Source organism: Fistularia commersonii, chromosome 33, assembly GCF_037954325.1.
Source record: "Fistularia commersonii isolate RoL2024-O1a breed Wild chromosome 33, RoL_Fcom_v1.0, whole genome shotgun sequence".
Classification (NCBI taxonomy): Eukaryota; Metazoa; Chordata; class Actinopteri; order Syngnathiformes; family Fistulariidae; genus Fistularia; species Fistularia commersonii.
In genome coordinates this window covers 3470856-3493949 of record NC_141316.1, presented here as the reverse complement: position 1 = coordinate 3493949, position 23094 = coordinate 3470856, and the positions used below count along the sequence as shown (strand labels likewise).

Here is a 23094-nt window from a genome sequence, read left to right as displayed (position 1 = left end):
TACTTTAGCCTTGCAAATATATGGGTATGATCACACAAAGCAAAACAAACTAGAAACATGAAGATCCTTTTTAAGAGGTGACTAGAATTTTGCTAACTTGTGTCAAGATACATGTGTTTATGCGTTAGCACCTTCATTCTCGGGACAGTCACCCCGATGCAATCATTTTCCTTACGAAGATACAAAAATGTTAGTAGGATGGATACATTTTTTAGTATAAGTTACTATTATGTTGAGACTTCTATTCTTTAAGTCAGAGTGAAGTTTTCTGGTAAGATGCATTAAAGTTTAGTGCAATTGTGAGGCACACTGCTGTGATTGTGTTAGTACTTTAGCGCCCGAAGGCAGTGAAACCACAGGATTGGTATGGATATGAAGCAAGTTAAGTCATTCTTAGTTAACTCAGTTTATCATTAATTTATTCATGGTTTTATACCGTAACTTGTATGACTGTCTTTAACATTGGTTACATGCAGACCCAGTATGTTTTCTAGATGCGCCGTTTACATCGGTTCAGCGGAATAGCCCAGTGGCCACAGCTAGAACTGCGTACTAAAATTGAACATTTACTGTTACAACTTCCAATGATGTCTTACGACAAAATAAAAAAATGAATTGTTTTTTTGACCGAAAATATTTTAGAACCCTTAAAAAGATCAAAACTTTTCAAATTATTTGGAATAAATAATGTTTAAAAAGTGACAAGCACACAATAATGTCATTATTTAAAGGTCAGATTATCTCTAAGCTTGAATGCAGGTGAAAGGCTTCTCTTCAAATGAAGTTGAAAATCTAACTATTTCCCTTACAAGTTTTTGGCGACCCAACCGCCAGAAGTTCAAACTGTGCCCCTTCAAGCACATTGAAGCTTATATCCTTTACTTTGACATAGCACCCTCAATGAACCCCTGCTCACAAGCACCAAGCACTGACACGACTGTCCTCTGGAGAACCTCCCGCTGCACTATTACTGTTTACTAGATTTGCTAGATTTGCCAGACTTGCTAGATTTAGCAGCTTTGGTAGCTTTGATGTCCATCTTTGTTTTCTGGATACGAGAGAAAATCTCCTTGAAGAGAGCCTTGTATTCTGGCGTGTTCTGCCCAAGGCGCTTATCCACTGCCTCCACCTGCTTGCTGATGCTCTCGATGGCCTCGGGGGTGGACGGGGACTGGGTGGGCGTAGGGGGCGGTGCGGGAGTGGGACCCATGGCGCAGTCTTTCATGGACGGGTCTCGAGAGACGGGCCGTGACGTCTGGACACCGGCGTGGCAGAGGTTTTCCTCGTGACGGCGGCACTTTCCCAACAGCTCCTCATACTTCTCCAACAGGGCGTGGTATTGCTCATCCACCTCCCTGAGGATAGACATCCCTCTCTTCCTCACACTGTTGGCATGAAGAGCATAGCTGCCCCTCCTACGTCCGGATGCGTCGCGGGCCACGATTGCATTCAGCGCCGTGTCGCTGCAGCTCTTCCTCACCGGATTGGACTCGGGCAGGGTCTCTCCGCCCACGCCGGCTCCACCCTCGGTCTCTTCCCTCACACCCCCTCCCGTCTCCCCGGCCTCCGCCTCCAGGAAGGTGTCGGTCTCCGGGGTGCTGTTGAGGACCGTCTGGGTGAGAGTCACCCCGTCGTCCTCCCCGCCCAGGAGGAAAGTCCGGGCACGGCGAAGCTGCTGCAGCTCCTGTAGCTCCACCTCCAGCTCCCGTACTCTTGCCTGGCAGTTCTCAGCATCCTGGGACAAAATATTATTTACATAAAATAATGATCCCAAAAGAAAAATTATTAGCAGGTGTACCTTCATGTACGGAATATTAAACGTCTTTGCTTCCATAGTGGATCAAATAAAGGCTCTTGAGGAGGAGCCATTATTCTGTGCAGCGTGTATTTAAACAACTCAATGTCTACTGTAATAAAACTGGTTGGTTAAGTACCGTACCTCGGTCATATGACATGGTTTGGTACGTTTACGGCACATTGGTACGCTTGAGCACTCTGCGGTGTTCACTCTTAATACTGTGGTGTTACTTGGACTTTTCAGCCCAAAGAAACATTATATTATTGTAATATTATATCATCCACAGGTTCGGCTCCTGGCCTCTAAGTTTTTGTTGTGATACCCAGGCATGAAGGTAAGGTGTATGGTTGATGATCTATGTGGCAACTGTCTAACTGTGATTGGTCAGCTGGTGAGCGCAATGTTTCAACACTCTGCGTCAGTTATAAGATCGTACAGAGGAATGTACTTTCTGTTTCCACGGTGATCCTTGTCCCCTTCAATGTAAGTATCTCTGCGTGGGTCTGTCACTGGGACAAATATTTTGAACCCCACCCGACTGACCATCAGCACCTTTGGAAAACTCCTCAGCAGCAGGTGTTGTACTTACCTGTACCCGAGTCTGCAGCCGGGAGAACTCGCCAAGGAGCAGGTTACACTCCCGCTCCACTCCCTCTCGACGGCCCCTCTCAGTCCGGATGGCAGCCCGTAGAGCCGACACCGCCTCTCTTAGATGCTGGTTTTCCTCCTCGATCGGCTGGCGCTTTGCCTCAATGGAAAAGCTTTCAGCTCTGCCCACTACGAACTCGTCCTCATACCTGGCAGTGATACACACATACAGCACCCCGATGAAGTTTTAGATGCTCGGTCAACGAAAATGGTGATTTTAGCAACTTTTTAGCAGATGCAATCCAATGGCGCTTTTAAACACATGGTAATGGAACTGCTGATGTACCCAGGGGCCGTGCAAAGCTCCCTCAGACAAGGGAAGGAGTGGATGGTCTTGCGCCGTTCCCGCTTCTCCCTCCTGACTCGGAGCTGCTCCATGGAGCGGAGCTGCTCCACCTGCCCCGAGAGAGACTCCACCTGGTTCTGCAAAGCGTCGATCGTCCCTGTTAAACTGATCCGGGACAAGGCGCAAACTGTCAAGAAAGGATCCACAGGGGGAGGACAAATGATGGCAGAACAAAAACAGCTGCAGGTCACCTCTCGATCTTCTGCTGTGAGGCCTTGCTGTCTATCACCAGGGCGTGGTTGGTGTTTTCTAGCTCTCTGGCTGTCCCGTCCAGCTGCTCGTACACTTTGGCATGCTGCTCGTTCATGTCCCGGAGGACTTCCAGCTGCTTTGACAGGTACTGCAAGACAAACGTACGCCTGTCAGAACTCCCAGCTGCTTTTTTTTAATATTTGAGAGTGAAATCAAATGCGATAGTCCGGGTCAAAGGCATGATTCTGCTCAACCAGCTGCAGCTACTGTCAATTTGAAAATTGAAAGCCCCACGAAAAAGTACTCCCGAATGATTTTAAAATGCCATCTTGTGTGAAAATTTGGATTTATAAGACGTCCTTTGCTTCAAAAACACAACTGGTTGCATTCATTCATTCATTAATTCGAAGAGGATCATGCATGCCATTTGAATAAGTCACTAATTCATTTGTTTATTCCCACCTCGATTTCTTGCACTTGCTCTTCATTGGTAATGTACATCTGCTGCAGCGAGTCCTCCAGTTCCTTGTTCCTCTCCAGCAGAGTCTTTCCCAACTCTGCTGCCAGGTGGAGATCTGGAGGGAGAAAGCGGGAGAAATCGATAAGAGGCCATTGGGATGCACAGAGTGGTGTTTGCCACGGGCAAGTGAAGAAGCCGGGGTGCTTTCAGGGGAAAACCAAAACATTCTAGATTTCTGGATGTGTGATCACTGTGAAATGAATTATATTAAAGTATTCAATTCGTTTTAGACCCAAGACCTGTCATACTGTTTCTGACTATAAGATTGAGAGATTTAAGTTATTGCTAGTTTTTTAGCCGGCACTTCTGTCACATGCAGTGGAGGGAGAGAGGAGAAAACATAGTTTCTTGGAAAACAACTCGACCTCGGATTTTCCGAAGGACGGTCACAGTTAATACGAGCTTTATGGACGGGTGATGTGGATGTCAAAACATTCTGAAAATATTCAAATGCCATCTTTTCTGGTATCTATAAGTATCACGGCGTGTGTCTGGATGGTACAGAAAGTCACATGTCAGATGCACATCACAATCATGAGATGAATTTGTTTCCAGCAGGATGAGGAGGAGATTAATTTCACATTTTATGTGTTTCTCTGCTGGTTTTTATTGATGGTATTTATTATCGTATTACTTTGGTATTTTTAACTGTTCAGAGGGAAGGTGAAAATGGAAGGAGGAATTTGTAACGAAAGAGGGACATTTTTTTGGAGACACAGATTGTGATAACAGGAGCCTGATGGATTGAGAGAGGACAAAGGAGAGAAGTGATTCCCCCCCCGAAGTCGTGCTGCAGCCTCAAGATTTTCAATTGCCTTCTGCAGTGACTAATAGAGCACATTGTTCTATTTTAGGCAAGGTTAAAATTCCAGGGACAGAGCAATCAAAGTATCCATGGCGGAGGTCTGAACCTCTTCCATCGTGGAAGGAAGAGGCCTTTCCTCCCTGCAGATCCTCCTGAACTGACTGACAGGGGAGGAGCGGAGATCTGTGCCAAGATTATTAGAAGCGCCGCGGCGCCGCTGGGGATCTGACAGAGCAAGATGAAAGTCAGCCTGCGACAACGACCCGCAAAGCTGAGCATCACCTAGAGGTTTGTGGACACCAGCCAAGGAAAGAAAAAGAATTAGCAGCTCCTTTTCAGCCACACTCCAAATGAAGAGATTTGTCCAGGAGTGGAAAATCTCTTGTGAGATTCACATTGTTCACAGCCAAATGAGAGTAACCTTGGCATTTAATAGCTATTCAAATACTTCTTAATGGACAAATGTTACTCAGTATCAGTCGCCTGAGGTATCTTTTATTTTCAACAAGTTTCATTCATTAGGTCATTACCAAAACCACCGATCCTGCACTCAGGGTCGCGGGGGTGTCGGAGCCTATCCAAGCCATCACTGGCCGAGAGGCAGGGCTCACGCTGGGCCAGTCACAGGTCGATCACGTATAGAGACATCTAATTCACAAATCTGGGCAATTTAGGGTCTCCATTGAACATTGTCCATATGTTTTGACTTTGGGAGGAAACCTGCACAGACACGAGGAGAACATGCAAACCAAAAACTGCTCCCTCATCACCGGGTGCGTCTCTTCTACCTTCCGGCCCTTCCTGAAATTACACTGCGAGAGGTACGAGGCATGCTGTTGTCAGCACACACTCGTCTGTCTGACTGAGGGCTTTATGGCACCCACACCATCAGCACAGTGAGAGAACATTTGACGTGGTAACACCCTTTGTTTTTTTTACTGTGTTGATTAACCATACATTTTCACATAACTTTTTCCCCCTGCTAGGTATCTGTTTCTGTCCCTCAGCCCGAGATAGAGACACCGCAGCTTGTCCGCCAATGTGAGAAGAGACAAAGATACACTGAAAACCATATTGTGCTCTTTTGTTCTGTGGTTGTTGATGCGCGAGGCTGATTACTTTGAGTATAAATGAATAATAGAGATGTTTCACTGCTTTCTTTCACTGGATCTGAATTTTGGTTTGATTCAGCACAAACTACATTTACTCCTTCAGTCATTCAATCTGCAAAGTTAGCAATTTTAATTCGTATCTTTAGGGCATAACAATCCATAGAATACACATAGCTATGAAGCCTGAACACAGAGCAGCACCTGCTGGAAGCCACTGTCCATCAGAGGGACCTATATTAGTTACAAAAAGACGATCAAATCCATCTCGACACTCCTGGGCCTTCTCACGCACCGACCCAACCAGTGTGCGTAAAATCCCGCAAGGACGTAAATCTAACTTCCCTGGTCTCATCGTTTCTCTCGTGAGATACGACTGGTGACCTTGGTGATGCTTTTTGTGTAAATGGCGCTTCTTTAGCAAAGCAACTTTGTATTTCTCTCCAGTCACATGATAAACATGTCATATATTCTAGCTGTACTGAAGAAAAATTTACTTTGGGTCTCTGCACGAGCAAATGGGCTAGTAAAATGCTATTAATTGTCATTACCCACTGTCAAACATACATCCCATCTGGAACGGAGGTGCTATTTTTCAATAGTAGCTCTTGGAAATGTCCCGTCAGCTCATCGGTCCAATCTAAAAACCCCAAACACCACCATTGTAACCCAATAACACAAACACTGTCCACCATCACATTCGCGTCAGTTTCTCTTTGCTCCCTGACTAGGAAGCAGCTAAAAGTCTCAGAAAGGAAGGGGGGCTGTAGGGGTGGGTCAATACAAGTGATTGCACTGAAAAACCCTGGCTTGAAAGTCGACTCTGGAGTTTGCGCCTATCCAGACGGACGTGGCGCTGGAGGAGACACTCAGGGCTGGATTTCACCCATAATCGCATCATGTATGAAGGATTCATTTCCTGCGAGCCGCAGCTAAACCATTTGTTACAGTGTGGAGAAATCTCTTGCAGTAGAAACAAGGACGAGGGATGATTCTGAAGTCGGCGCTTTCAGGTTTTAAAGGAATAGAAACAGTTGTAAGTGTGCAACGTTCCCAGTCTCTCGTCTTGCCCTTGCAATTCTGTTCCAGTGAGAATATCAGCCTTTAGAGAGATTGGAATGTGGAAAACAAGTCTTCTCCTGTTCTTTGCTTGGTTACTTGTTGACAGACGAGGCTCTAGAAACTGCGGCCAGACTTTTTCGGGGGGAATGGGAGGGGGTCAAAGCTGCACTAACATCCAAACTTTCTCTTTAATTCCCTGTGTCTTGGTGACATAAACTCTCACTGAGCTGTACCGGGAGTGTTTTGCGCAGGCCCGGAATCCTCACGTCAGATGGAAATGAAGCCAGCAAGCTTCCCGTCTCAACTGGTACAACCACGTATCTGCTTCTTGGAGTGGAGCCAGCGGAGGCTCTGGTCAACGCACAATAGGCTCAAACAAAGGCCCGTCCTAATTACATGTCTGAATCTCTCTGCCTTTGCTGCTTTCGCAGTTATAATGTGAGCTCCAACTCTCCTTCACGCCATTCCTTTCATTCCTGAGGACTCGTTCCAAGTCCGACATCTGCCGAGAGAATTCCCTGACAATAGATCACCGCTGCCAAATTAACCGGCAAATCCACCCCAGGAAAAGCGACCTACAATATTTAAAAGGCCTTGAGATACAGCTGACAACAAACTCCACATCCTCTGAATGCATCGGCTTGAAGAAGAGGGTCGTACCTGCACGGATGTAGGTCTTTATTATAAAGACGAGGCGAGATTCATTCATATTGATTTTTCAGGATTTTTAGGATTTTTTTAGGATTGACGGTGTTGATGTTTGATACCATGATTCGGTATCGAACTTTAAACCCAACCTCGGTTTGTCGGTGAATTTGTGGTGAGGTGTTGAAGTGCGAATCCAAACAAAACTGTAATCTCCTGCTGTTTTGCCACGCCGATTGAGCTAAACTAAATAAAACAGGAGCAACAATAAATATCGATATCAGTCACTGTCATTCCGTTCCAAACACAGAGATGTTGGTTTATATTGCTGGTGTTTCCAAAAATAAATAGGCTGAGTTTGAGAATCTCTGTTAAGCCACGCAGCAACGATGGCTCTGAGAACAATGCCTGCTATTAGCTTGTTATGCTAATCTGAATACGCAGCTTTGCTGCTCGGATGGCAGCCATCTTACCATTTCACCGAAGCGAAGAGGGAGAATTTAATGTCCTATAAAATGTTCAAAAAAAATGCCTCATTTAATTTTGTCGGGAAACAGATGCTGAATTGTTTTTTATGTGAAACTGATTCATGGACGTTCATGGAGTTTGGGTGACGGACCCCCTTTTAAGACTTCCTGACTCCCTGAACAAGCTTGCATTTTTGGCCAGGATTTAAGTTATTTGATGGATATTACACAAAACTAGAAAACTGTTCATCTCTTTGGGCCAACTATTGTGTCAGTTCATCACATACTCTGCTTAAAGCACAAAAAGCAGCAAAGCAAAAAAAGAACATAACTCTGTAGTTTTTGCTGATTCGGCAAAGGTACCATTAGCATAATAGCTAATTGGTTATCATGTGAATACAATGTTAATTGCTTTGTGTATATATTATTATCAATAATGGTCCTAAGTGGCAATTGAGATGGATGTGTTTTTTAACACCCATGAACTCAGGAAGAACAGGAAGAATTATTCTCTGCCGGCTGTTCTGAAAGAAAAAGCACAAGAAATATTCTGTATTGTGTATGCACACAATCACACAGGTTGACAGCAGTGACCTGAGAATGATTTTGCTCGATATCTTGGTGATAAGGATGTGACGATGCATCTCAGTCACACTGTATCAGGATACGCTAAAAGGAAACAGCATGATACAGCGGAATCATGCAGAGTTTGGCAATACTTACTGTTCTATCTTGCAACCTACACAACATCGGAGGGTGTTGTTGTTTTCTGATGACCTACTGTTGACCCTGAGGTTTATGCATGCTCAAAAGAGTATAAAATAACTGGTTGTATATACTATTTTCATACACGACAAGAATCTTTAAATTAAGAGCGAAAGAGGGGTCAGTGCTCTGAGGTTTCCCTCAAATGAAAGACACACACCACCAGCCATTTTGTCCTGTCTGCTGTCATCTGGCCCACCGATGTGTGACATTTTGCTCCAAGCTCATGAAGTAAGCCGAGTTTCACGGCGGCCAGGCCCAAACCAGCCTCGGGAAGCGTTTCGCCTCCGTTACTGTCTCGTCGCGCTGACTTGTCGTGAAGACAGGCGATCGAGAGACGAGACGAGACAGGAAGTGAGGTAAGCGGCACAGAGGAGAATGACCTGTCTCAGGTGGACCGAGACAGATGATCTAATCTTATAAATATTATAAAAGCCCATGCATATAAAAAAGGCAATAATGAGAACCTTGACTCAATGTGGCATTTCCTGGTGCTTTTAAAATCAGGTTTTTAGTTTTCTGGGCCTTCTCTTAACTAGACCTCGTGCAAAATAAAGGTTGCTTCATTTTGCACAAGGACTCCGTATTGTGTAACAGAAATGAGATAAAACACATTTTGTGTCAACGCTGAACCATTTCCAAATAATGTTAATATTATGAGACCCCCACCCCCCCTTGGTTCCCGCCCTCCAAAATAAAAGTTCCACATACTCATGACCTCCACCAACAAACAGATTTGATAAAGCATACACATCGATTTTGGGGGTTTCCTGCAGATTTTAATGCTTTTAAATCCTGGATATTCCAGCTGACTTTTTTGTACTTTGACATTTTAGGTATTTTATTGCTCATATTGAGGCAGGGTGAGGCCGCTATACTGAAGCATCATCAATAAACGAAAGAGGTTCCTCTGAATATCACTGTATTGCTTTTTGTCCTTTAGGCCCATCCCACACTCCCCACTATCACTCAGCATAAATTGGCAATCATCTTTTTTTTTTTTTTGAAAGTCACTGATGCCTCTGCGTCAGTGAGGGATTTTCCTCGTGCCAAAACGCAGATGGCCAGCAGCAAGGCCAATAGCTGCAGATCCTGATGTGTCTGAGCATCGATCTCTCATCCGGCTGAGTAACTGATGCGCAACACTTTATCTGCACTTTTGGCAGTCGCACATGAAAACAACACACCAAGGTGTGTCATTGTGTCTTCGGGGCCTGGTGTTTCGGAGAAGTTAACGCTGCGCAGACATATTTGTATAATCAGCAAAAAAAAAGAAAAAAAAACAAAAACTTGATGGGCTATGTTGCTATGTAATAAAATTGTTTATAACACAGTGATTGCTTTCTCCACTGCACTTTTTAAAGTAATAAGTTAAAAACCTAAACAGCACCTACTGTGATGGCAAATCTTGCTGAAGCACTACTGTATTTTCTTCAAAGGTTGTGTGAATAGATAGATAGATAGATAGATAGATAGATAGATAGATAGATAGATAGATAGATAGATAGATAGATAGATAGATAGATAGATAGATAGATAGATAGATAGATAGATAGATAGATAGATAGATAGATAGATAGATAATTGGAAAGGGAGAGAGAGAAAGATAGGTCTTCTTAAAGTCCCAGTCCCAGTCAGAGGATTCACAAGACTATCAGGCCCCGTTCGGACAGATTTCAACACATTGCCGTCGAAGCGGAACAGCCAAAGGCTTAGGATTGTTTTAAATCTATAAAAAAACGTGTTTCTGTACATGCACGGGGGATGGAGCGGAGGAGTGTGCATGCTGTCGCCTTTGTTAGGTCTGGCTGAAGGGATGCTGCGGCCGGCCGGGGGGGAGATGCGCCTCTGCTTACCCTGCTCCAGGTCCTGCTGGTCGTACCACGGCTCTTCCTCTTCGGTGACGAACTCCTCCATTCTCCCTGAGCTTAGCATGGGTGACACACGCACACACACGCACACGTACACGCAGATGGACACCCCCCCACACCGTCCACGCTAGTCAACAATGGAGCTCCGGCCGGTTCTTCCACGCGTAAAGGCGGCTCCTTGAAAGATCCGGAGTGGGGTGTGTGTGTGTGTGGGTGGGTGGAGGGGGGGTGTCGTGGCTTTACGCGTTTCCTGTTTCCTTCCTCGGTCACTCCCACCTCCTCGATCCACGCATCCCCCCCTCCTCCTCCCTCCCCCGGCTCAGAAGCGGCCCATCCCGGCCTCAAACCCGGCGGTGCTGCAGCTGCTGCTGCTGCAAAGACGTGGCAGCAGCGGCGTTGTGATGACAACACTTCCCTTCTCCCCGCCGGCGGCCGCGGTGCCTTCAGGTACCGCTCGGAAAAAAAAGATTTAACATTAAACACAACTTGACATCCGCTCTGTTTGGCGCTTGGGTGGAAAAATCGCCTTCTATTTATTCCACGACCGAAAACGTGTTATCACAGCAATAAATCGTTGTATATTACGTTGAGTGAGCAAATTTTAGAGCAAGATGTACAAAGGAAACTTGGGTTTCCGACGGAATTTGAATGCAGCATTATCTCATGGGTCCAATTGTTCAGGAGTAATCTGATCAGATTCCTGCGGTTGGATTGGAGCAAATCTTGAAAACGGGTTGTTCCCAAGGAAAGAGGGGAAAAAAAGTTGCAGTTTGCAAACAGAGTTGTTTTTCAATTGCATGAAACCCATGTTTTTGCAGGAGAAACTGTTGTACTTTTGATCCACTCAAATATGAACTCTCTCTATACTGTTTCCACATTCTTGAAATCTTTTTTTTTGCGCTTCTGATGAAGGCTACAGAAGATGAAATGGATCTGGATTTTTATGTGGTGTAAATACACTTCATAATCGCAATGATCTCTACAAGTGATAGATATTCCCATGAGGAACACTTGCTTGCCTGTGGGTCCTGGATGATTCAGCCCAAGGTTGCGGTGAAAGAATCGCCTCCAGGGATGATTAGAAATGGGATCTGATCCGGATTAAATGAATCAGTCACGATCAGCTAGATCCATTGCAAATAAGTAATTACAAAAATAAAATTGTGTATGACGTCCAAATTTGTCCCAATGAGTCCTAAACAAAGAGAACAGTCACTGTATTTGGCCCATTTGGCTCACTTAATAATAATACTCCCTCCCTCGTGTTGTGTTCAAGTGCACGCTGCATTCGAATTTGAAGCTGTGTGAAAACTTGCCTCCAATAAACTTGACCTAAATGTCAGAAAGGGGCCACCAACGGAAAACCAGAAAATCTGTCATCACACGTGGTCCTTGGCCGCAGGAGGAAAGGGCCTCAGTGGTTTGTTTTTTTAACACCACAGTTAAAGTGTGGTGGTTTAAAGGAGTCTTTTTTTGAAGGAGTCTTTTTTTTTCTGGGTGTCCTTTTGTTCATTTATGATCGCTTCAGGGTTGAATCCAAACTGTAAAAAAACGATATTTCCTCCAGATTAAGGGCAGAAATAAACTTTTGCCTTGTCATTGCATTGTACTGTAACCCTCCTTGTCGACTGGGCAAAGAATTAATACAACGTAGATCAATATTCGCACATTATTTTCCATAATTCACAAGCCAGCCCTGTAAAATGCTGGTTTCTCATGTTAGGACTGCAAACATTCCATCTTCAGTCATCTGGTCTTGTAAAGGGGCTTATCAAGTATTTGCCCTTTATTCCACTTTCCATTGATAAACACCAAGAAATACGATTACATTCTGATACAGGCACTTTATGCACTGGCACGCCAAACTGCCAAATGAATTATCTGCAGGTACACTGTGCGTCCCGCTGAGCTGGATGCATTGTAACCCAGATTTGGACAGTAACACATAAAGCAGCAGAGGGAATTTGGCTCGTAGATGTCACTACCAGGGAACAATCTGACTAAGATAAGGCAACCAAAATCACTCCTGAGTTAAAGCTTGCAGTGAAGGGTCACTTTCACCAGGGCAACGACTGAAAAGTGCGTGGTTATCATGTCCACCACCAGAGAGCGTGCTTGGGTTGGAAACATGGTGCTGCCTCCATGAATTTATCCAGCAGTTGTTTCTCCAAGCAGATTATTAGATCATGAAGGGAAGAAATTAGTACGGTTGAACAAAGGGTCAGAGCTTAATCAGACAAATCAGAATGATCTATTATGCGTTTAAATGCAGGCAGAGGGACATTTCACCTGGTGCCTCATGGATGTGGATGTGAATTACACTGTTAAATCAAAGCACTGCAAGAAACTAACAGCATATTGAAGTTGGGATGAACAAATGTGATATAAAATATTTCTACAACCCTCATGGGGGATTGAGTTATGACAGTTTTATAATGTAATATATGTCCATGCACTTTCTTGGAAAATGTGCTTTAGACCACATTCTTAAAGAGTGGTGACACTTCTTGTGTTAATTTTTAGCACATCAGAGGGTCCAGTGAAGGAAGACACATTTTGTGTTGGCTGCAATGCAATTAATGTGTACTCCTGTGTAAAACGGGCTGACTTTTTTTTGCAAGAATATGCACGAAAATCCAAAAGTAAAGATTGAAACTTTCCTGCAAAAGAAAAAATAAAAGTGAATTCAAATGAGTCAGAATTAACACCAGCAGCGATGGAAATACAAAAAATGGGGGAGAAAAAAAAGGATGCTTCCAGGTCATCCGCAATTTATTGTATATTCAGGGTTATCTTGCTTTATCGAGAAGTAGCAATCTCATCAAATTTGGGTGATTGCGCATTTATTTTGACAGAGGCAAATTTAACACACAGCTACATTTTTTTATATTCATGTATGCAATCTTCAAAGCTGAGACTGACATTTCTGTTGAAAAGGAGCCCCTGAAATGGAGTGTAATGCAGCCCCAACTATCCTTTGTTGAAAGTCTGGAAACCTTTATATGGTTAGTATTATCTGGTTACTGCGAGTAATATTCAGTCTGTTTTGCTTTATCGCTTCTTTCATGCAGCTCTGACAAAAGATCAAAACACAAGGCTTTGCAAAAAGTTCAAATTGAATCCAGCTCCATTGACAGTAACTGCATTGTACGCTTATAATGGTTTAGGAAATGAGTAAACAGCCCCTTGATGACTGGAAACATCCTTTCGTGCATGCAGGCCCTCAAACAATGTCTTTATTCGCACTTTCCATGAAACAAGCCCATTTATTTTTTTATCCCGCTTCGTAGAAAACGCACACCGGCCATGCCCAAGGAACAACACCAACAAAGCAAAAGCGACACCCTCATTGTTTTCGGGACCCTTTATGTAGCACTGGAGACCTCCAATTGAGCTGACGGAGGAAATTACAGATTTTGGTCTCCGTATAGATCCTCATGTTTGCAAAAATATAGATGAAAAGGTGTTTGGCTTTGGAGAAATATGGGAGTCAGCTGTCCAGACGCCAGATGGATGCACACGCACATACACACCAACCCCCTCCCTGCTCCTTTTTAGAAGGAACCTCGTCTCCACGGTGACTGAAGACAAAAAAAAAAAGAGGCCCTGCCACAGCTGGTCTCTGGCAAAGACGCAGAGGCCGAGAGGAGGAAGAAAAAAAAAAAAACAGTGAACGACTGTTCAGATGTACAGACAGGACAGAGGGTGAGGGGGAGTGAGCGGCGTAAGCAGCAGCAGCGGGAGGGAAGTGTTGGGAGGGAGGAGGCGCACAAAGTCTCTGGGAAGAGGAGTCATAGTGGAAAAAAAAGTGGGGAAAGTGAACACAACCGGGCAGGAGAAGGAGGGAAAAGGCTGCTGACCGGAGAGTCAAGTTACCTCCAAACATCCACTGCTGGTCTCTGTCTGGGTAATTAGATGAAGAGCCTGAGACCAGCAGGCACCGCAAACACGCTGAGAGTAGGGGGAGGCTGCAAAGCACAAGGAGAAGGAGGCCTGTTTAACATCGTGGGACAAGTTTGTTTACAGCAGAGCGCAAGGAGTTGGGGGTAAACAAGAGGAGATAAAACAGTGGGGTTTGTCTTCTGAAAAGGTAAGAAATAGCTGCGTTCTGATATTTTTTTGCACATCGTTTCATTTTTAGGGTAAAAAAAATGTGGTTGTAATTTGTCGGTTTTATTCATGGATATGCAGCAAAAGCAAGGAAAGGATTGTTTGTTTACACTCTCCCTGTCTTTATCAGGAAAAGTTTCTTTTGACACTTGTGAAACATGATTTAGTGCAGTAGCAGTTTTTGGGTCCCAACCCCCTGAGATAAAGGCACCGTAAACTTGTAACCCCCACCACCATCCCAGCACCTCCTTAATTTTTAGGCGATTTCGTCAAATCCATATCTTTCTAGGTCAGTTCCTGAAAAGAAACTTTACATTTTTGGTTAATTTCTCACATTTTTTTAATCTTGGTTGGTTTTTGGCATTTTTTTTCACACATTTGACAGTTTCCTTCCAGGATTGCTTATTGTTCCTAAATGTTTGCCTTTTTTGCAAGCATTATGGCCAAAATACTGTCTTAAATATTTTAAGAAAAAAAAAAGAAAAAGAAATAAGGATGCCTGGATGATCACGATCCTCCGAACTTGACTCCTGAAGTGGGACCCGACCGACGCTTCAGGGGTCCACCGACGTCATGGAGGAACAAAAGCACAGAAGAGCAGAGCTCAGAAATTCTTCAAGTGGTTCAGATTTTCACAAGCAGCTGAAAAAAATATTCTGAAAACCAAACAAGTCAGGACTCACACTTGAACATCCGCCCATCTGTGAGGAAATACTATTAAAGATCATCAAATGCAGCTAAAATACTGACGGGGTATCAATACAGAAACACTTGAAATTCTTATCAAACAATACTGAATTCATTACATTTGCATCATCATTTGGGTCACACACATATTCTGGTAGTTAAGAGGGAACAAACATTGCTTGCCAGCGACTGAGACACCGGTGCACTGAATAAGCCCTCATTAATGCCGGCGTTGCAGGTGTCGGATATACAAAAAGTGATACTTATAATTTTCAAGTGAAGTGATGAACACCTGTTCTTAAGGGGCTCAGTTTGGATTGGCTCAGGGGGCTCACAGCGCCCCTGGTGGCCGCTGACTGCAGTTCGTCTAAATGCTTCTGCACAAGGCAAAGGGGTCACTGAGCGGTTGATGAATTCGATGTGATTCATATGGTTTCACCTTAAAGTCACGTGACCTCAAGCCGCTGCAATGTATCCATCATCATCATCGTCATTTTCACATCAACTGGGAAAATTGCTTCTTTTGGGCCGGACAATCCACATAATATGTGGGACTGAAGTTAGTGGAAGCTACATCTGTATGATTTTTCTTTTCCATTTTATGTTAATAAATATTGGATTATTATCACAAAAGCTTCATCAAACATAATATATTCAATGAAATTTGCAATTCATAACATCAGTGAGTCAAAATGTTAAGGCAACACAGAAAACTATATTAATGAATGCATTGCAATGAGGGGGAAAAAAATGATAACATTCAAAGCTTAAAAAAGTGCTGTTAGAATTGGCCTAAAAATGGCAGGGTATGAAACACAACCATATAATCAGGGACATATGAAATATGTTTTCACCCGGAAGTATCAATAAGACGACTGTTTATTTGACCGTTTGGCTACGGGCTTCAATTCTTCAAATCCATTTTCAAGGAATGAAGCCAGCCCACAAAGTCCAGTCAGAGCTTATCTCTGATGACAGCTTCCTGTTGCATCAGTGTTGTGGCGTTTTGTGTTCTGTGGCGATCTGTCTCTCATGTGTGTGTTCTGTCTCACACTCACTCACACACACACACACACACACACACACACACAGCTGCTACTTGCGATTATAACACGCCACAGCCTTGAAATGCCAGGCCTGAAATAGTCTGCCATGTTTATTATTACACTGAGCATGTGGGTCTGAGCAACGCACTGGGTCACACACAACATACCGGCAGTGCGTGACCAATCAATCCAGGTAGCCGGCTATCGGCCTGTCAAAGGTACAGCTGATATTTTAAACACTTCTGGAGGATTTAAGGTTAAAAGAACTGTATGCTCACAGGGATCGGGGGGGGTAATTGACGGGTGGAAGTATAAAATTGCATGGTGGAGTCGAGGGTGGAGTTGAAGCTGGAAATAGCTATTCCACAAGGCAGTGAAACTCTTCCACCCCACGTTGGTATTACCTCCAACGTGTCTTTTTCAGGTGTCCCAATTTCTTCTTCTCTCTGGGGAGTTTTCAAAAAATTTCATCTGCGTCCAGTGTCAGGATGGAGGTGAAAGAGGAAGTGATGGATATTCTTGAAAAGGTGTGGAGCAAACTGCAGGGTCTGCCTGAAGCGAGCCCCCTGGAGCTGGGCGCCTTCGCTGTGCTCATTCTATTTGTGGGTGAGTTCAAGCACTTGATAGAGGAGTTTATTTTTAAGAGTGATCACTTAGATGAGACAGACCGCAGACAGAAGTTAAGAAAAACTGTTGAGAGGATGTTGTATTATCTTTTTTTTCCCCGCAAATAATAGCTTTCAATGAATTGTTGACACTGTATCTTAATACTATACTTAATATTCTTAATAATACTTATACTTAATATTCACTATCTACTGGCTGTATCTGTTTTGACCATTGCTTGCGGACATGAGACTAAGGAGACGACAAAACAAAACAATTAGCTGAAAGGGTCTTGAACACAGAGAGGCAAAGAAATATGTGTTTTTTTACCTGCAGCAACTGCAAACATAGCAGAAACACAGATGTAATTCATGCAGTTGTAATTCATAATTTTTTTTCTCAATACAGTATTCCATTGATAATTTGGATTTTGAATGAAATGATATAAGCTGATATCACAAAGTCTGCAAAAAAAGAACAATATGAAATGATCGATATTTTTTGTACTCTATAATTTAAACTTATAGCAACTCAGTATTACAAAAATCAGGACATACACACAGAAAACTGCATTGAATTTAGTCAACTATGACCAAACCAACGCTTTTCTGACATTGTTGCTGCTGTGGTGGTCACTTCCCGCTTAGTTATTTCTTGTTAATTTTAGGCTATTTCATGCTGATTTTGACCAATTTTACAGATTCCTTTAACAAATGTCTTATTTGCACTCTTGTCTGTTTATTTTATTGTGATTTTTAAGGGAATCTCTCAATTCTTATTCTATAACAATTCACACATTTTAAAAAGTGTGGCAGGTTTTCCTGTGATTAACTACATTTGCTTTTGATAATAGAGGGAAGCCAACGGGTAAAGGATTCTCTAAATTACCAAGGATCTAAGATTCTGAATTTCCGCAGGCAAAGATGACATCCGTGGTATTTTGTAAATATACCGTATACGTGGCAACCTTTGATATTTCAGAAAATCCCTGTATGCCAGTCAAATTATACTAAATATGCATCAATATTTGCCCAGTTCTGTGCCCACATACATTTTGATATGAAAATATTAAAGGCAGGTTTAGATATGAGTTGGAACAGGATTGCTGGATCGTGTTAAGCGACCACTGTGTCTCTCTGCTTTCAGCCACTTTTCTCTTCTTAATCACCCTCTCCTGCATCCACTGCTGCTGCTGCGGGAAACCAAAGTATCAGGCAACCAGAGTCCAGCCCCTGCAGCCCATGTGAAAAACTCTGATGTGGGAACGAACAACAGCTGACAAAAAGTCAGCCTTCACCTTCCTTTACATCCCTAATATGGACAGACAACAAGATACACAAATGGATGCGATCCTCTTTCAAGACACAACCTAAAACCGAAGCCGATGTGCAAAGGATGCAAGACATCCCTTACATAATTCCAGAGTGGGGATAAAGACTGAGGTAGCATCACTAGAATGGACACCAGCGAGGGTGGCATCATTCACCTAGTGCCACCATGCAGGAGCATAATGAAATTCTGTGTCGGAACAAACAGCTTCAGGCTCACAGAGGGTGAAGATATGCAGTGATGATGGGATGTGTATCAACGGCGTTGTTATGACGCCACTGGTCCAACTGAAGCAGTTTGTCTTGTAAATATTCCTCTAAAATGGGAAGCAACATGCCTTCTTAGTGTAACTATTCCAAACTAGTTTCATGGGTTCAACTGGAATTCGGTGTTTAGCTAAAGAGTGCTCTCTGCTGGTGCAAAGAGGAATTCTTATGTTTGCAAATAATGTTTTTTTTTTTTTTTACACAAAATCAGTACATTTTTATTATACTGTTATAATGTAGCAGCTTTATTAGCACTGTTGTGACATCATGTTTCATTTTTGGATGTGACTGAACCTTAAGTGTTGTATATCTGGAAAAACATGTGATGTAAAGAAAGGCAACGAGGGAAATAAATGTTTACTATTACGAGAAAAACAATGCTTACTAGTATCTTTATTACAGAAAAAAATTTCTTCGCTGCATGATCTCATGTATGTTTTTTTCCGGTGAAAGTTTGTGAGCCCCCCATGACCGAGGAAGTATACATCTTAAAAATATGTTTCTATATTTTTGTTAAAGCTTAGGTTCAGTTTGGTGATGCTCTGAAATTAGCTGAAAATGTTCAAGAGAAAGAAAAGAGTACAAATAAATAATAATAATGAACATTATCATCATTTTCTCAGCATTTGGCCCGTGTGGCAGCGGGGTCTACTTACATTAATCATATTATCAATGCATTAAAAAAACATCATATCAAGGTAAAGAAAGCAAGAAATGGCTTAAATATCCATAAGTTAAAAAAACACCATTCCTCAAGAAAATGACTGTCGGCAGAGAATAAGTGAAAAATAAAGTGGGAAAATGAATAACGGTTGATAAATAAATAATATCCAAATGTGAAAAACAAAATACAAATAAACAAAGACTCATCCAAAAGAATAAGTAACAAAACTGTAAATAGTCCTCAATACCCAAAGAAAAAATCGAAAGAAACCTCTACTCTGTAATCATATTTTCAAATTAAGCAGTCAGATCAGCAAAAGTGGTCTGAAAACGAACAGGAAATATGCTGTATATGGGCATTCAAAAAAAAAAAAGACTACAAATCCAATACAGTCATGTAGAAATCCTGTAAAACTATGTTTCAAAAGTGACCTAACCACCTCATAAAAGTTGATCAGCCAGAAAATGAACTGGAAAGAAATGACCTGAAAATGAGCACATAAAGTGTGTAAGTGTGTGTTTCACAGATCTCAATAAATCTAAAGTGATGTTTCGTATGTGAAGAGGAGGGACTCCACGCACCGCTCTGAACATTCGACCAAAACGTTATCGGCGAAAACACCGCACTCTGTCAAGCTCGCTTTATCAACCCACTTCCACCTTTCCCTTCTACCGGTCAATATTTGGAGTAAACATTAACCAGGAGCTGTTGCTTTTACTTCGACTTGATTCCACTAAAACAAACCGCCGTCACCTGGGAAGCAGGTTTAGACACTCAGAATTTGCTCAGAGTGTCTCCTCCGAGGACATTAACATTCTGGCTGATGTTCAAAACAGCCTGGGGTGGAGGTCTGTACTTTTGCAGCTGCGCTCTGTTGGGAGTCATCGAGCCGTGAGGGTTGGGGGCGGCCTCTCGGGGACATGGCCCCGATGGTGAGGTGAGTTTCTGGGCAGGAATGTGTTGACCGACAATAGCTTTCAACATCAGCAGCTTTCCACAGAGTGGCTTTTCACCGTTTTACTGCCCGTCGCACAGGTTACAGTCAGGAGAAACTTTGGCTTCTATGAAGTAAGAAATCGAAATAATTTTGGTGGAGACATTTTCAAGTATGCAGTGACCTAATTCAGCATTACTCATTTCTAGCTGTTTCTTTTTAGGTAATGTTTTGCTACTTTAAGGTGTTTTTCGTTTCATTTCAAGTAACATTTTTGCAAATTAGTTCCTGTAAGATTCCTCAGTTTCTGAAGGTACTTTGTCACTAGCTAACAATTTTGAAAACTCCTTGGTAAATTCTTGGAAATGGCTGCAGATTTAAATCTTTTGCTCATTTTCAGCCAGTTGAGGGTGATTTCAGTCTCTCTCTAAGGTCAATTTATTCAGATTTGTAGATCTTTTTTTTTTTAATTCAATGATTTTACAAACAGTCTCAGGTTATCCATATGTTAGTAATGTCTAGTTCCTCTGTGAGTTGTGTAGTTATTTTTTGTTTTTTTCGAGGGAAACCTGATGAATTAATTGTCTGAGATAGAAGGATGAACTCATTGTACACATTAAAATTATCCATGTTTTTGAAATACAGAAAAAAAAATCAAGATCCATAACCACATATATTGATGTATCACCTAGCCTTTTTATAAGGAATATAAGGTAGTATTACTGACATCTTCTCATTTAATTTTTTCAGCATTTCACATATTTTGCCTTTTCTCTCCTTACTCAGTGGACCAGGACAGCAGGAGCCCACAGGGTCACCTGCCAACTGGGTGGACTGGTTCCTGTACCGTCTGCATCAGGAACCGTGGGCGCTGGGGGGCCTGGTAGTCATAGCAGTGTTTGTGCTGGGAACTCTGTCACTGGTTGTCTTCGCTCTGCTGTATGGCTGCTGCAGCGGCCCGCAGGATGAAGTCCGGAGGAAGAGGCAGAAAATGAAGGGCGCGGTTATCTAGACTTGAGGTGGGAACACAACCGTGTGTCAAACCAGATGTGGGAAGGATTATATACAAAATTAAAAAATATGTAGATGTTGTTTTTCTATTACCAGAGACATTTGTGCCACTTCATTCTGATGGATATTGTCTCTGTCTGATTTTAATTAAAACTTTTCATTGAATGGGTCTAATCTACATCATACTAGTATTATTAAAGCAAGTAATGGTAATAACAGAATAACCTTGACCCATAATCGTATTACCTGTCTTTAAGGCCCCTTTGGAAAGAACTACAGATGTATGAGCTAATTAAATTTGACAAAATAAATTGCCTGAATTCGGCTCATTGAGCTATAATTTGAATTTTATTGGTAGAAGAAAAGACTTACTATCACAATTGTGAGTTATTTGACATTATACAAAGACTGTCAGTTTGGCCAAAAGTCTGCCTTTTCAGTGTCTCCAATGGAAGCATAACTAGTCTGAAAATGACTGCTACGTTTGGTAATACATCTGGGTTAAGCGGCCAGATAAATATTTCAGCGACCGCAAACTTTTGCAATATTATGCCTTCAGCCAAGCACCTGCACAAATTCATATCCAATTCAATAAAATGTCAAGCCTATAGAGCTGAAAAGGCTATAGCGTCTCTTTATTGTCTTCTTTCAATGCCACTGAGCTTCCACGGTACCAGACAAGATACTGGTAGACACATTTTCAAAAAATCCTGAAACAGCATGAAAAGAGCAAAGAAACAATTACCAAGGCATATTGAACTCGTCAATGACAACCTCCCTCTCAAAAAATGAAACTCTCAAAACCTTCAGGCAACATTCAAATCACTGAGATCAATTGAAGGCAAATAAAATACTATTATTGGCTCAATAACCGAAAGGTGGCTTGTCATACGTTGATATTCAGGAATTATTCTGTCATAGTTATTTTGACAAGTGAGGTTGTGAAAAGCGAAGTTACTGTGTAAACCATATCATCTGTTCATATCACTTAGCAAAGTAGCATCAAATAATTAAATGCTGCTTTTGGCCAATTTTTCAGGTACCATATGTGCACATATGGCCACATATGGACACTTTTATGCCCGAACATAGTGTTCGTTATGGACAATCCGTGATGAGCATAGAAATCCAATAATGGAACACCCCCCGGGTTAAGATCGGGGGGGGGCATTCCTCCTTATCACACCCTTCCAAGTCGCACTGTTGTTGCCTATGTGAGCGTTGAAGTCTGAAAGTAGAGTAAGGGAGTCCTCAGTAGGAGCGCTTTCTAGCATCCCCTCTAGGGACCCCAAGAAGGTTGGGCAAACTCAACTGTTTGTTGGGTGCATAGCCACAAACAACACTCAGAACCCGCATCCCCACCTGAAGGCAGAAGGAGGCTACCCTCTCATCCACCGGATTGAACCCCAATGTGCAAGTGCTAAGACGGTGGGCAATCAATATGTCAACACCTGCCAGGCACCTCTCACCAGGGGCGAATCCAGAATGAAATAGAGTCCAGCCCCTCTCGAGAAGTCTGTTTCCATGGACCCCATGCTGTGCGTCAAGGTGAGTCTAACTACATCTAGTCAGAATCTCTCCCAGAATTTCCGCCAAGGTCCCCCACTCCAGCTACCGCCCTTCACCCGAGCCCCCTGGCCCCTCCTGTGGGTGGTGAGCCCAAGGGAATAGGGATCCATGTCTTTCAGACTGTGCCCGGTCGAGCCCCATGCGTGAAGGACTGGCCATCGAGGCGCTCTCCGCCAGGCTCCAGGGTTTGACCCCTGTGACCCACATCCGGGCAAGGGAAAACCAGATCAAATGATTGCCTTCCTCATGAGGGTCTTCTGAGCCTCACTTTGTCTGGTCCCAGGTGAGGGACCAGAGTTGGATGACCCTTCCAGAAACATAAAGCCCACGACAACATAGCTCCCAGTATCACTGGGATGCACAAACCCCTCATAATATCATAATAATATGTAAATATTCTTAAAACCTGCATAAGGGAAGAAGAAATTAAGTAAAAAAAATACAACATAAACACAGTGACAGAGAGGAAGGAAAAAGGAAAATTAAAAAAGAAATAATAATGATAAAACATATTAGTTGCTACCTGGGATGTGTAGTCATCAAGATCAAGTCGGGTACTGGAATCCATTTCGCCTAATGTGTATTCTAAAACGTGATGGAAACATTAGCAGCTGATTTATAATTGATGGCAAATATACAAAGAT

General features: G+C 42.8%; 1 protein-coding gene and 2 long non-coding RNA genes across 3 annotated transcripts; 2 read left to right on the top strand and 1 right to left on the bottom strand.

Moving 5' to 3' along the window:
* Nucleotides 1-827: 827 nt before the first annotated feature.
* Nucleotides 828-10428, bottom strand: LOC147214702 (cerebellar degeneration-related protein 2-like). Its single transcript, XM_086141058.1, has 6 exons — nucleotides 10214-10428; nucleotides 3447-3559; nucleotides 2984-3132; nucleotides 2733-2897; nucleotides 2388-2595; nucleotides 828-1735 (listed from the first exon to the last, which is right to left on the bottom strand). The coding sequence occupies exons 1-6, from the start codon at nucleotides 10290-10292 to the stop codon at nucleotides 968-970; spliced, it is 1482 nt and encodes a 493-aa protein (XP_085997184.1). The 5' UTR covers nucleotides 10293-10428; the 3' UTR covers nucleotides 828-967.
* Nucleotides 10429-13985: 3557 nt separating this feature from the next.
* Nucleotides 13986-18639, top strand: LOC147214701 (uncharacterized). The gene is made up of 3 exons (XR_015104329.1): nucleotides 13986-14318; nucleotides 16496-16677; nucleotides 17824-18639. It is a non-coding gene; the product is annotated as an uncharacterized LOC147214701 (long non-coding RNA).
* Nucleotides 18640-19559: 920 nt separating this feature from the next.
* Nucleotides 19560-21503, top strand: LOC147214700 (uncharacterized). Its single transcript, XR_015104293.1, has 2 exons — nucleotides 19560-19873; nucleotides 20657-21503. It is a non-coding gene; the product is annotated as an uncharacterized LOC147214700 (long non-coding RNA).
* The last annotated feature ends 1591 nt before the right edge of the window (nucleotides 21504-23094 follow it).

Excerpts from the sequence above, each read along its gene's own strand:
- LOC147214702 (XM_086141058.1), bottom strand. The coding sequence starts at position 10,292 with ATGCTAAGCTCAGGGAGAATGGAGGAGTTCGTCACCGAAGAGGAAGAG. Across the intron at positions 3,560-10,213 it reads CCAGCAGGACCTGGAGCAGG|ATCTCCACCTGGCAGCAGAG; the intron begins GTAAGCAGAGGC and ends TTCTCCCTCCAG. Across the intron at positions 1,736-2,387 it reads GGCTGCAGACTCGGGTACAG|GATGCTGAGAACTGCCAGGC; the intron begins GTAAGTACAACA and ends ATTTTGTCCCAG.